The sequence below is a fragment of the Lottia gigantea genome (assembly GCF_000327385.1).
Source record: "Lottia gigantea unplaced genomic scaffold LOTGIsca_46, whole genome shotgun sequence".
NCBI lineage: Eukaryota > Metazoa > Mollusca > Gastropoda > Lottiidae > Lottia > Lottia gigantea.
This window is the reverse complement of record NW_008709614.1, coordinates 1,925,578-1,939,458: the sequence shown is the minus strand read 5'-3', so window position 1 is coordinate 1,939,458 and position 13,881 is coordinate 1,925,578. Positions and strand designations below refer to the sequence as shown.

The following is a 13,881-nucleotide window of genomic DNA, read 5'->3' as shown; positions in this document are numbered from 1 at the left end:
CATATTTAAAATTGCAGTGCATGCATATTGAAAGGACGCTTATGTGTTCTAATTCTGGACTTAATAGCAAAAGAGACTTTGGACATTTTAAATAATACGATTTCAAATCGGCCATTCTCGTTCATGCCTCGATGGGCTCAGAAAGGTGTCACGCACATGCATGTACATACGTGTCTGAAACTTTACATTATCTATGTTAAATATCCGCATTGTAGCAAAACACATCATAGATGCCCAGGCTTACATAGGAGTAACATCACTTACTGAGTAATTGAACTGGCCAGGCTGTGTCCATAGTACGCAGAGACAAACTTTAGTTGTTTCCATGTAGTTTAAGGCTGGTCGGCAGGATATCGGTCAGACCCTTGGCAAGGACACCTTGGGTCCTTGTGCCACGCGGAGAAAGGCATCTGTGAACGTTGCACCTCTGTTACTACCTCCTTGTTACCACCTCATTAGCAGTGAATGGGTCGAATCACGGATGCCATGATTGACCTCATCCTCCCTATTACAGTTCTATGCTCTTACTTACTTACAATTCTTACTACTGGTTCTTCAAGATGATTTTAAACTAGCTACGTATAGACTCATTCAACCGTTGCATGTATTGAGTAAGGCATTACATGATAATGAAATGTTATGCAATGACATTTCTTGATATGCTATAAAAACTATGTAAGAGATAAAGGCCGAAAACTGTACTTTCTTTCAACAGAAGAAACAACTGAGGAGTGTTAACCCCGAAGTTGTTTTTTAACCCCGAAGTTGTTTTTTCTGTTGACAAAAAGTAGTTTTCGGCCTTTATCTGTCTTAAAACAAAGTATCTGTGAGTAAATTTTGTTTGTGAGAAAGACTCAATGTAAATCACTTTAAGAATGTAATCTTTTTGAACATTAAATGAGCATGCACACAGCTCACTACTGAATGTTGTTTTAAGACAGTTGTTACTTTAAGAATGTACACTTTTAAACATTCATGCATTCATTCATTGAATAGTTGATGCTTCAAGTGTCAAGATGTCAGGTTCTAGTGATGATGATATATTTATTACCCAAACAAAGACTTGTGAAATAGATGATTATAATTTAGAAACGGATACTGTTCTTAGTGATGCTCTGAATTTGGAGGAAAATTATGTAAAAGAAGCCATACAGTTACCAAACTTTGATTTGAAGTACTCTGATATAAGCGATGTTGAAACACCAAATTTGCCAGAAAATGCCAAGACTTCACTGAGGTTTTCCAAGCCCCTGGACGATTCTGATCTAAAGAATTTGGTTAAAAGTGGTCTTGGTATTAAAACTGAAAATAAAACTAGATGGGCAGTTAATTTGTTTAGTATGTGGAAGAAACACAGAAACAATAATAACTCTGAAGAAAAAGATTTATTTAATCTTTCCAGTCAAGAATTGAATGAGGCACTTTCCTTTTTTTATAGCTGAAGTGTGTAAGGAATCTGGTGATAATTATAACCAAATACTTTGTATGTGATTATTATATCTATACAGCACTACCTTCGTCAGAATGGACGTTTAATAGCCTTTATGGATGATCAAGAATATCAGGGTTTAAGAAGTGTTCTGAACAGTAAAATGAAGGAGTTGTCGAGACTTGGACTGGGTATTAATACCAAGAAGTCAGAAGTTATTACAATAGAACAAGAAGAGATTTTATGGAGTAAAGGCTTGTTAGGTGAAAGTAACCCACAGCAGTTATTGGATACTCTTCTTTTCTTGTTTAGATTACATTTTGCACTGCGAGCTGCTCAAGAACACAGGAATTTAAGGTTTGGTATGAACACTCAATTGTCTGTTAAGTATGACTTAGAAGGTAAAAAATATCTGCAGTACATAGAAGATGTTTCAAAGACAAACCAAGGTGGTTTAGATCACAGGAAAGTCAGTCCTAAAATGACAAGAGCTTATGAAAATTCTAACCCATTAAGATGTCCAGTTAGATTATATGAAAAGTATATAGCTCTGCGTCCAAAAAACGGTACAGTAAATGCATTTTATCTGCGTCCCAAGAAGATGCCATGCTCTGATGTTTGGTACTGTGATTCTCCTGTAGGAATTCATACCATACAGTCCACTGTCAAACGTTTATGTCAGTCGGCTGGTATAATTGGAAACTTTAGTAATCATTCCCTTCGTGCCACAGCTGCAACTCGTTTATATCAAGCTGGAGTGGACGAGCAATTGATCACTGAAAAGACTGGACACCGATCTAATGCTGTACTAGCATATAAAAGAACAAGTGATGCCCAGCAAGCCTCTGTGAGTTCCGTATTGCATAGTGGTTCCAAAAATCATAAATTGGAAGAATTGGTGGATACAAGCCCAACTAAATTTAAGCAAGAACGTTGCGTTAATGAGGAAACCAGTGACAAAGAACATAAGGAACTCAGAGAGTTCAAACTTTCAATGCCAGGAATGAATTTGTCCATGAAATTTTGATTCATTTGACTGTAGTATTGCTTCAAAAATTGCAATAATATGTTTGTTCTAGTTATCTGAAAATCTGTTCTTTCTTAAGTTTAATAATGTACTATTTTTTCCAAAAACTGTACATTCTTAGGTCAAAGAAAGTACAGTTTTTGGAAGTTGTGAGTAGGTGTTCACAAAAACAGTACATTCTTTGAAATAATGGCCTAAAACAACAAAGGACTATTGTTTAACTATGTTTTTAATTAGAAGATATTGGGATTTTAATAATTTTACTTGATTTTAAAAATAATTATTCTTAAATTTTAAAGATACATTGAACTACATAACTATTGTTACTATTGATGGAGATTGCCAACAACCCATGCACCTTCTCATATTCGTATCTCTTTCGAGTTGGGTTCATTTTAGGTTGTAATGTTAGTTCTAATATTATTCTATAGGTCGCTGGCCAGCAAGTAATTTCAGTCATTTTCTTCGTACGGATTTCAACGAAACTTAGAACGGTCATGTGAGGGATAACGTTAGGTAGGTTAGAGATGCGAATGTGGCAATGTGCATGGTTAGCGCTTTTGGCAACGGAATTGGCTGCCTTTTAATGGATAGTAAGAGATATCGATTGTGTTTGATGGTTGCAAATGCCAACATATGGTTATATGATGATTGCAAATTCCAATATATGATAAATGCCAATATGAGAGATAGTAAATGCCAATATAGGGTGACTGTAATTGCCAATATATTGTGATATGATGATTGCAAATGCAAATAAGAGAGATAGTAAATGCCAATGTATGGTGTACATATATGATGGAAGTAAATGCCAATATAAGGCGATAGTAAATGACAATATGTGGTGATAGTAAATGCCAATATGGTAATGCTAAAATGTATATGGTTGCTGTCAAGGTATGGTGAAAACCACAAAGTGTATTGTAACGTGCAACGCAGAAAAACTGTAAGCGTAGCTAGTTTTAATCATCTTGAAGGACCAGTGCTTAGAATTGTCTGTAAGAGGGGATGAGGTCCATCATGTCATTAGTACAAAGTCTTCTGGTTACAGCTAGTGTTTTCATCCATGATTCTATCCACTCACTGCTGATGACGTCACTGCGAGAAAGTGGTAACGGAGAGGCAACGTTGGCAGACACCGCTCTTCGTTTGGTGCAACGACATATACGGTTTCTCTGTGATGGGCTGGACGGTGTCTTTCCAATCAGTCCACGTGGGTCAGCTAAAGTTTCTATTTGCGCGGTCAACCTTGTCATTTCATGATACTCCACGTTGCTAGGGTGCCAGTCTTGACATCTGTGTTTTGTTGCAATTAGTTTGGCATTGCTGCTGTGAAGTTCCCAAACACATGTGTGTGTATATGAGTGTGGTACATTTCTGTGATATTCAAGGCCTGAACAAGAGCGACCGATTTGGAATCGCACTATTCCGAATTGAAAATGAAATGAAATGAATGGAGTTTTACGTTCTACTTTTCTTCACCATGTATTCCGAAGGCCTCTCGTGCTGTTTAGTCCAGCACAAGGACATGTGTTTTTTTTTATTATTGGAATTGGGAAAAAGGTTTTTCTTGTTTGAAATTGAGACCCAGAATTTCAGGATGTCTACGGATAAATCAACGAAGATGATACAGTGCTGACTCAAACTGGCTGGATTTTGCTACTAATTTTTTCTGTAAGGTGATGTGGCAATGGATATTCTATACGTAGAATACTATTGATACAGAGTCGCTTCGATTGTCATCGTGGCTAATGGTTACATTCATATATTTGAGATTCATTGCTGCAACTTTTTGCAAAAGATTCTATTGAATTTGAGAATTTTACACTTTCCTTTTTTCTCTTTTCCTTTTTTTTCTTTGCACGTGGTGTTAGCCAAGTACTAATATTAACTAAACCCATTTAACGATAACACAAAATTCTCAAATTTACTAGTTTTTTTGTTCTATTTCAAATTATTCGTTGATCGTTTCGCCTGGTTTGGATGTTGATCCATCCATTTTAATTGGATTCTTGGATTTTCTCTCGCAAGAGCTACAGCGGCATATTGTTATTTGATACAAACCCTAGACGAAGCCACCTCCCCCCACCCTACATTTTTGTCATTGTTGAACACCCGCCCCCACCCAACGACCGTTTCAGTTATTAATCATTACCATTTTTTACGGTAGGCCTATGTACTAATCAATGTGGTTTATTGAAGGCTGGTACATGTATCTAATTGAAATTTCCTATTTACAATTAGGTTCAAGAAAGCATTATGTTTAGTTCTTATTTGAATGGAAGAGTTAAAGTGTACTGGCATTCGAAAACACTGGCCGTAAGGTAAAGTGAACCAAGTGCAAGTTGTCATTCAAGCATATTGCAATCAAGGTTACCTACCGAGCTTTACTACCATCCTTTGTCCCAATGTTTTATCTAATGTTATTTTTTCCCTGGTTGTCCATCACTATCACAAAGTTGTGTTCTGGTTCTGTTTATATTTTAGGTTGTTATGTTAGATAGAAATAGACACGGCAGGCAACTAAGACAATTGGTCAATGTTAAACTACGAGGACAATGGTCCCAGCCAGCACCGTAGTCAAGAGTTGATTGTCCGGAGCAGTCATCATGGAGTGTGGTGTTTAGTTACAGTTATGATACTGGTCGACCGGCACAATTTTTTTTTTGCAAGAGCAATCTATTTTTTTCGGAGGTATCCCCCCCCCCCCTCCTGCCTCTATATAGCTATGAACCTGGTCCCAGTAAATGAAATGGTAAACCTATTTTTATAAAGTTAAAAAATACATGGCTAGTATGTTCATAGACGCAGCTTTCACTATTCAAAATTTTAGTCAACGTTTCGTCCCAGGCACATAACGATCAAAGGTGATCCATAAAGTCGTGTCAAAAAAACATTAGTTCAAAATACATGGTACTTGATCTTGTCCATCTCATCATAAGCCTATATATGAATGCATGTAACGAACAAGAACATGAAAAGTGGATGAGTTTCATCTATTCTGAATCCAAGTTCATCAACATCATCTCAAACTGTTGAATCTGTAGGAAACTGAACGGGTAGCATTAGGACCTTACGCTCTCTCCCACTCTATCGGGTTAGGTTTGTGTTAAGTGTCGAGTTAGGTTTGTGATAGGTATCATGTTAGGTGTTATGTTTGATAATTCGTCTAGTGTAGCTGGTCAGCAACCTATTTCCTTTGGTTTATGTGTACGGATTTCATTGAAACTTGGTAGGGCCATGGTAGGGCAAACATTAGGGTTGATTAGGAGACGAGTGTGGGAGGACGTAAGGTTTTTCATAGATTCAACCTTCCGAGATGATTATTGACTGACTTGGACTGTTCTTATCCGTTCCGTGCACTCATGTAGGTTTTCAACCTGTTTTTGTATGTCCCCAATTCGTATCAGCATGAAAACTATGTTCAAGATGTGCCATACAGGCAGTCTGGTATTTAAAGCAAGTCTGAAGTCGAAAATAAGATGCTAATTAATTACATTTGTTGTTGTTATTTACATTGGTTACCAATTTACATTTATTATTATTATTTACATTGGTTATAAATATTTAAGTTGTTGTTATTTACATTGGTTATTAATTTAGATTTAATATTATTATTTACATTGGTTATTGATTTAGATTTAATATTATTATTTACATTGGATAATAATTTAAATTTATTGTTATTTACATTGGATAATAATTTAAATTTATTGTTATTTACATTGGATAATAATTTAAATTTATTGTTATTTACATTGGATAATAATTTAAATTTATTGTTATTTACATTGGATAATAATTTAAATTTATTGTTATTTACATTGGATAATAATTTAAATTTATCATTATAATTTACTTTGGTCATTAATTTAGATTTAATATTATTATTTACATTGGTTATTAATTTAGATTTAATTTTTATTATTTACATTGGATAATAATATAAATTTATTAATTATAATTTACATTTGTTATTATTTACATTATGTCACGTGAGGTTCTATATGTAGGTTCGTGTTGTTGGCCAACACATGTCAGGGTGGTATTTCCTGTTATATTAGTTTTTCTGCGAATTTTTGCTATACCTGCTATTGAGCGGATTGTTTACTCTTTTAAAATAAAAATAAAAAAAATCAGAGACGGGGCCGTTTTTCCCAAGAACAACTCATATGAGATATGTAATATTCTGTAAAAAACGACAGAGACGTCTGTAAATGACGAATGCCATGTTCCTGGCGCTACAAAAACGAATCATTATTGCAGACAGTTCCCCTTCATAGACTTCATAGTTTATTAAGAAACACAATCATCGTAATTTGATCGCGATAAGAATGTTTAACTCGCGATTTAGTTTTAGACAAAATTGTTGATTAGAATATAACTAAAAGATTGACTTAAACCAAACCTGGCCTTTAGTCTTTCAATAAAAACGCAATATTGAAAGCTGTCATGATACATTTACTTCTCAACGTTCTCAATTTGATTCTTTACATTTCGTTTCGTGATATTTACCGTTTCGAAGTCAATTTTTACAATAAACCGGAAATGGTTAGAGTCAACAGTAGGATGACGAAGCTTAATGTGACCATGCTGGCTTAATCTCCACTTCAATCAACTTGGGTTAAAAACGACACCATCTTTCAAGTCATCACAATTTCAAATCAATGTATTTATTAGGAGATAATGACTGAAACGTTCAATTAGATTCAAGGCCGGTAATCTACACCTAAATTCTAAAGAATTTCTATTAGCTCTATTTGCCGTCTGATTTCAACCGAGAACGAGGCTTAAATTCGTCTTTTCATGAACAGTTAGCTGCAGGTCGATCGCTTCCGGTTTTAGACCACTCACGGCGAAATTCGTGCACTCACTTCCGGTAGTTGAGAAAACGCTTCAAGTGAAATCTTGCTCGCGCCACGCCTCCGTCATTCGACCTTAAAACAACGAAAAGGGGGTCAAACATTACAATGATGTCCATTTTATCCTTGAAGCGAAATGTCGTTTGTAGAGTTTTCATTCCAACAACCTTTCCTTGTTACTAGAAAATTCTATAGGCACTTCTAGTAGAAATAGCTAATGTAGTACAAGTTAAGTTTGTGAGTCATGTTTAGGTTGTAATGGTCGGGGTTGGAAACAGAGAGGGTGTACTTCCTGTCTCCAATAGACGAATGACAATAGTTTAAAACCAAGAGGTAAAGAAGGGTCGCTTTCTGACAAGATTCATAAAATGTCTGTTGAATGAAAAGTTATTTTAAAAGAACTTGGTGTATTGTTCGAAGAAGAGGAACATAACGTTCGAGTACCACCATTGTATTATAGAACTAGGAAAGGCCCGTTTCAAGTGGAGTGTTAACTCTTGTAGAAGAAAAAGGGTAACTCTTATTCACTCTTGTACGCTAATGGAGAATTTTACTTGTACAATTCAGCTTTGTATAGCTGGTTTAAGAGCCTATATCCTTATAATTCTAGTCCTTTAAGAAAATGTCAGAGTAAAAAGCCGAGGTTGTCTATGAAATCAAACAATGCTTTTAAGTGTTATTGTTATTTTAAGAATTTTGTTGACGCGGGCTTCACTAACTGAATGTTCATGTACAAGCGATGAAGTGTCGTTTAAGGCGGACTGTGCTTTCTTTTATAAAATATTGTTTCAAAGACATTTCTCCATTTTTAGATGCTTCTTATTAAAAATAATGTTTAAGTAAAAACTGCTTTTGAGTTTCACCGTTCTTTATCCGACTTTGTTTCGGCTTTGTCTCTGTTTAATTATGATTTTATTATATTATACCCTATGGATATAAAAATCCTAGATAGACGAACAAATGGAAGTTGATTTTAATGGAATCTAAAACTAATGAATTTCTATCAAGTTTAAAAGGTGTGGGGACTGTTTGGCCCAGTCAACGATCAAGTTTCTAAACAGGACGATATAGATATTTTGCTTGTTTGCCATCCTGGATCCAAAACAACAGTCTAACTTCTGTTTTGTTCACTGCTGATCCACAGGCACATCGTAATTTTAATTATCACATATCAACTAGGCATTGGATTGTCCAAGCTTCAATTCTGTATCATCAATTAAGTGTGCTATTTTGAATTATAGTTTGAATTTATCAACTTGTAGCACTTCCCTCAAGTGATTTCTTTGTCGGCGTTCTTCGGTGACCATCGAATATCCAAACGACCCGAAGCCTTCCCCAAGCACTAACTATAGTCTAGCCTATCAACCCCCGGGCTTTCCATGACTTTGCTTTGCTGGTGTCACGGAATGCGTGGGAAATATAAAAAATATCACAATCGTGTAAAAATCTGAATAAAACCAATCAGTTTTGACTTTTGTTTCTTGTCCTAAAGAGTTCTTCAGAGAGGTGCAGAGGGAGTTTTTTGCCTCGGGACAGGTTGCTGTTACACCGCTAACAAATAAACAGTTGTGAAGAGGTAGTCATTTTCCCTAAACACCGTCTTTACAGAGAATTTCCCGGGAATTAACTGTTTTAAGTATCATTGACCTCTAATGAACTCCATATGAGAGGTCATGGGTCAACATTTGATTTATGTCACACTGAGATTGGTGTATTTGGCATCAAGTTTGAATTGTGATTTATGCACAATCCGTTGAATAAGTAAACTTTAGCGAACATTTCCTTCAATAGCTTTTATCTTAATTTCATCGAAAGTATATTTTGACGCACGGTTCGATGAGAGCGTTAACATTGGTGTTATAATATCGCTTACAACTTTAAAGGTACACTACCTCTTAGAATGTCCAAAAAATTGAAATTGTTAAACTGGCCAAAATAAATCTTTTTGCATTAAAGGGGCTTACCTGGTGCTAATACTATACATTAGAATCCCTCTATAATACAATAAATCCATAAAACTAGGTAATAATTCATTAAACTTAGTAATTTTGAAACATGCAGCTATAGAGATTCTATTTCAACTAATGAATATATGCACTTGTTGGCCAAGTTTGAGACTTTAGATTTAATGTCCATTCTAAGTGGTAGTATTACTTTAATATAGGAATATAGGATGTGAATTGAGGATGAACGAGAAGTTGAAATTGAAAAAAGAAAAATGACATAGATAGCTGGTAGTGAGCTCTTGTAAGCTTAAAATTAAACGACTATAAACATTTTACATAGCGTAATAAATTGTAACATAATATATCTATAAAAAATTACTATGGCTTCTAGTATGAATTTTAGCACTTTTTGCATTTTACTTTTTGGATATGGTGTATCTTAATGTCAATCACGTTGTGTCATTTGATTGTTGAACAACCGAGTGAGAACACGTGAAAGGAAATTTATGTGTAAGTTTTTGTAGTCTGGAAAGGAAAGGAATGGAATCCTGGTTTTAATCAGATTAAACAGTTATTAATATAAAAGTTGCCCATTTAAATCCCAAGATAGAAGTTTTTGAAATAGGTCTAGACAATGATAAAATACCTCAATCCAAAAGACAAATGTCAAAGAGAACTAAACAAAGAGAATTGTGAACATTTACATAAATTTCTGGTCATTTTTCAGCAAAACAATGGTCAGATATTTAATTCCGGAAAGCCTTCAAGAAACAAAGTTAATAAAAATAATAAAACATACAAGATAATTCAGACTGCAAATACGATTCCAGACAAAAGATGAATTGAGACTTTGTTAGAAACAAAACAGATTATAATGTCACCTAGACATATTCTGAAACATTTTTTTATGTCTAAGAGGATTAGATTTTTATTTTATAGGAGAGGAAGTCGTGTAGTAATAGAGTCGACCATAGACTGAAGGGTGTGCTTTAAAAAGGTTAGAAATAGAAAGGTTTCATAACAGATGAATATGTTTTGTTACCAGTTATCAGGTGTTCCCAGACACCTTCTTTTTATCAATCTCTACAAATAGGAATCAAAGTGTAAGCGTTTAAGGGATTAAATTTTAAAGAGGTTTTCTAAATTTTTTATGTGTATTGGGGACACTGATAGCATCAATTTGCACCATTTTAATAGGGGAAACAATGTATTTTGTTCAATAAGCATTCACGCTATTGAATGTATTATTTGAAAAAAAGATGTTATGGCAATACATGTTTAAAATTGAGTAATAATATTGCAAACTGGGGGTTGACTGTACGGAGTTGCAGAACATATTACTAACTCTCAGATATCATTTTATTACTTTTCATTTTTCATTCTTGATTTTTACATTAAGCAGAGCAAGGCATTGATTGAGACCAGCATTTATACACCATTTCTATAATGTATATACAATTGTATTTAAATTTATTAATTGGAATATTACAAAAATATTGTTGAAATTCAATAAGTTTGTGATTTCTGAGTGATTTACAAGTAAAAAAAAAGTCAACGACAAATACAACGACCTGCTAATAGGTAGGTAAAATGTGCCAAACGTGCACATGACACGGTGCGGGCAAGTTTAAGTATCTATATATATCAATCTAGACTTAGTCTGCAACAAAGACATGGTTACGGCTGTTTGGTCAGTAGAAGGCCGTTATTAGGGTAAACTTCAAAAATCTTTATCGCTGAGCGTACCTAGTCGAAGAATTTTCGGGCGAGGGTCTTTAAACGAAAACCAACTTTTCTGTGGACCTCATATCATATTAAATTTTCTATTTTCTAAACATTTTTTTGACAAATTTGTCAAGGGTCATTTGACATATTTGCCTCAATGTAATTACAGCCCTGCAAAATAAAACAAACGAACTTAAGGCCAATAACACCAACCGTAATCAGATGAAATAGCAAACCTTTATTAATTCATGAGATTACTCTACAACAATAGAAGCGCAAACTACAAGAGTCTTGGAAACTTTTCATTAATTCATTAGCGTGAAAAACATACGGTGTCATTCCACCGGCCATATGGCAGGTCTAATCTGGTATTCAAAATTTTTAGTGTACGCATGAAAATATAAAGAGCAATGACTATTGATAAAGGTTAGAGATGCTTGAAAAATCTGGTGCGCTATTTCATGGTGATTTATTGGTACTGATTTCTATATATTTAATCCCAATAGCTTTTTATTATTAATTAAAAATGTCATATAAGTAATATATGAGTAGAGTCTATTATATAAAAGATTTTTGAATTAGTAAATTAATTATATTAAAGGGGCATTCCGCTTTTCTGTAAAACATTTTCATTATCAAAAACGTCGTAAATTATACCTGAAAACATTTCTATATCTATGCATCTACTTGATCAAACTGAATTTGTTTTAAAAGGGTTAATTAAAAACGGAGAGTACTAATTGTTAATTAAGCAGTTAGCCCTATATACTAGTTTCGGTGATTGGCTCCATAATGGATCGTTATATTAAATCCTTAGGTAACGTACGAGATATATTTCTCTACAATATATTTTACTCAGATCCGTACAACAGTTTCCTAACAGTTTGCAAAAAGCATAAGTAACTTTAATGGGTTACGTAACCTGTATAGTTTTGGGGTTTAAAAATTAATGGTTTGATTTTTTTTTAGTTAAACTTTCAGATACGTTATGGGATATGTCCCCAAGTAAGTATCTCAACATAATATAAAATGAATACATTTTGCTGGAGCTCTACCAAAGACAATATAATTCACTACAGACTGAGAATCTTTAAAATCTTTCATTAACAGGTATTTAATTAACTTACAGAGGGGACTCATAATGCAGGAGAGCATGTGTTTAAAAATAATTACCAAGGGAGAGGCTCCAACCTACTTAAGTCCACGGGCCTCAACTCAACTAGTTGAGTCACTGTTAATCTTGCCTTCTACCGATCTCTAAATGATCCGAAATGCCATGTCTTTTAAGTGAATAAGATTAAAATGCCGACTATTTCATGGCTTGACGATCACATGGAAGATTAATGGCTGTTAACAATCCAGACACGTGCCCTCCATTCTCTTCTCTCGTGCACATCCTACACTTCCGCTGCGCATTTTGTAACCGGAAGCTGTGATTCGTCATTAGTGGAAGGGAGGGCGACTAATGCGTAGATTAATACGCTATATGAGGCATTAAATCGACAACCAAGTTAATAATTTTAAGTGCTGTCTTATTGCCGGATTTCACTTTTGTTTTCTCTGTGAAATGAAACGATTTTGATGGTCATTATAAAATTAGCAGACGTGAATTGTGCGCAGTGATAAAGTTATGGTCGTAGTAAACAGTCCATTATCTAATTAGACCACATTCCGGTTCTAGCGCACATAAAATGAAACGCACGAGCAGTCCTAATATTGGGTAGAAAATTGAAGAGTTTTATGTCGATGTCTTGTTATTTTCTAATCTAAATTCTTTTATTTAATCAAAATCTCCATTATCACAAATTGACGGCCATTTTATGTGACTTTATTTTACACTTGAAATGGAAAATGGCATATTTTGTTAATGTGATCATTTGACACGAAATCATACCACTTCATTTTCAACGTTTATTAACTTATCCTAATGTCATTTTATCGTTGTTTTAAACAAAGACAATTACGAATGTCAATCCAAGTTTTAACGATGTTTATCTTTTTCTTTCTTCCTAATAGTTGTGATTGCTAAAGAGATGGTCGCTTTACAGTTACCACAACATTCTCTTTCGTATGTTTTGCATCACCCAAAGTGTTGCACTCTGTTGAATTGATTGAGCTGGGATGTCTTGTCCGTTCTGAACAATAGTCAAATACTAAATAATAATAATAATAATAATACTAATATTAATAATAATAGTTATGTGACATTCCGCTTTTTTTGTAGGTCGAATTTTCTTTTTACTCAAATTTGGGGAAACTTTACACCAAAATCTAAAGAAATGTGCCCTTCAACGTATCTAAAAGTTTTAACTAAAAGAATTCATCCGTTAATCTGTAAACGCCAAAAATATTTATAAACATTAAGCAAGGTTTTGAATTCTTTTTTGAAGCTGTTACAAAACTACTTTTTGTAGGTCGCAAATTTGTGAAAACTATACATCAAAATCTAGAGGAATATGCCATTTAACGTTTTAACTAAAAAATACACCTGTTCGTGCCAAAAATATCTTGAAACATTAGGCCTACGTAAGGTTTTAGAGTTCATTATACTTTTTGGAGGCTGTTTGTGCGAACTAATGTACGGATTTGAGTAAAATAATCGCCTAATTATAGAGAAACTGCACAACCAGATTCGACAAGAGGTCACAAGTGAAATGAAACGATATTTTTCAAAAACTCTTTTAATATTGTACATTGCTGGTTGAATTCGCAATTAATAACGTAAGACAAGATGAAAATAGCTCACTGAGTGTATGGACAATCCCAATTCTAAATCGTTCGTTCTATCTGACGATCTGAACTAATGAATGGTTGGTATAAAGGGATTAAGCCATCAGTTTTCTTCACAATATCACATTATATTCCTATAATTGTAATGTTAGGTAAAACCTT

At 34.2% G+C, this 13,881-nt stretch overlaps 1 protein-coding gene across 1 annotated transcript; it reads left to right on the top strand.

Annotated features, from left to right (window-relative positions):
- Window positions 1–1,016: 1,016 nt before the first annotated feature.
- On the top strand, window positions 1,017–2,456 carry LOTGIDRAFT_164712 (hypothetical protein; the record flags this gene model as incomplete). Its single annotated transcript, XM_009061226.1, has 3 exons — window positions 1,017–1,338; window positions 1,439–1,443; window positions 1,509–2,456. The coding sequence occupies 3 exons, from the start codon at window positions 1,017–1,019 to the stop codon at window positions 2,454–2,456; spliced, it is 1,275 nt and encodes a 424-aa protein (XP_009059474.1).
- Window positions 2,457–13,881: the final 11,425 nt, after the last annotated feature.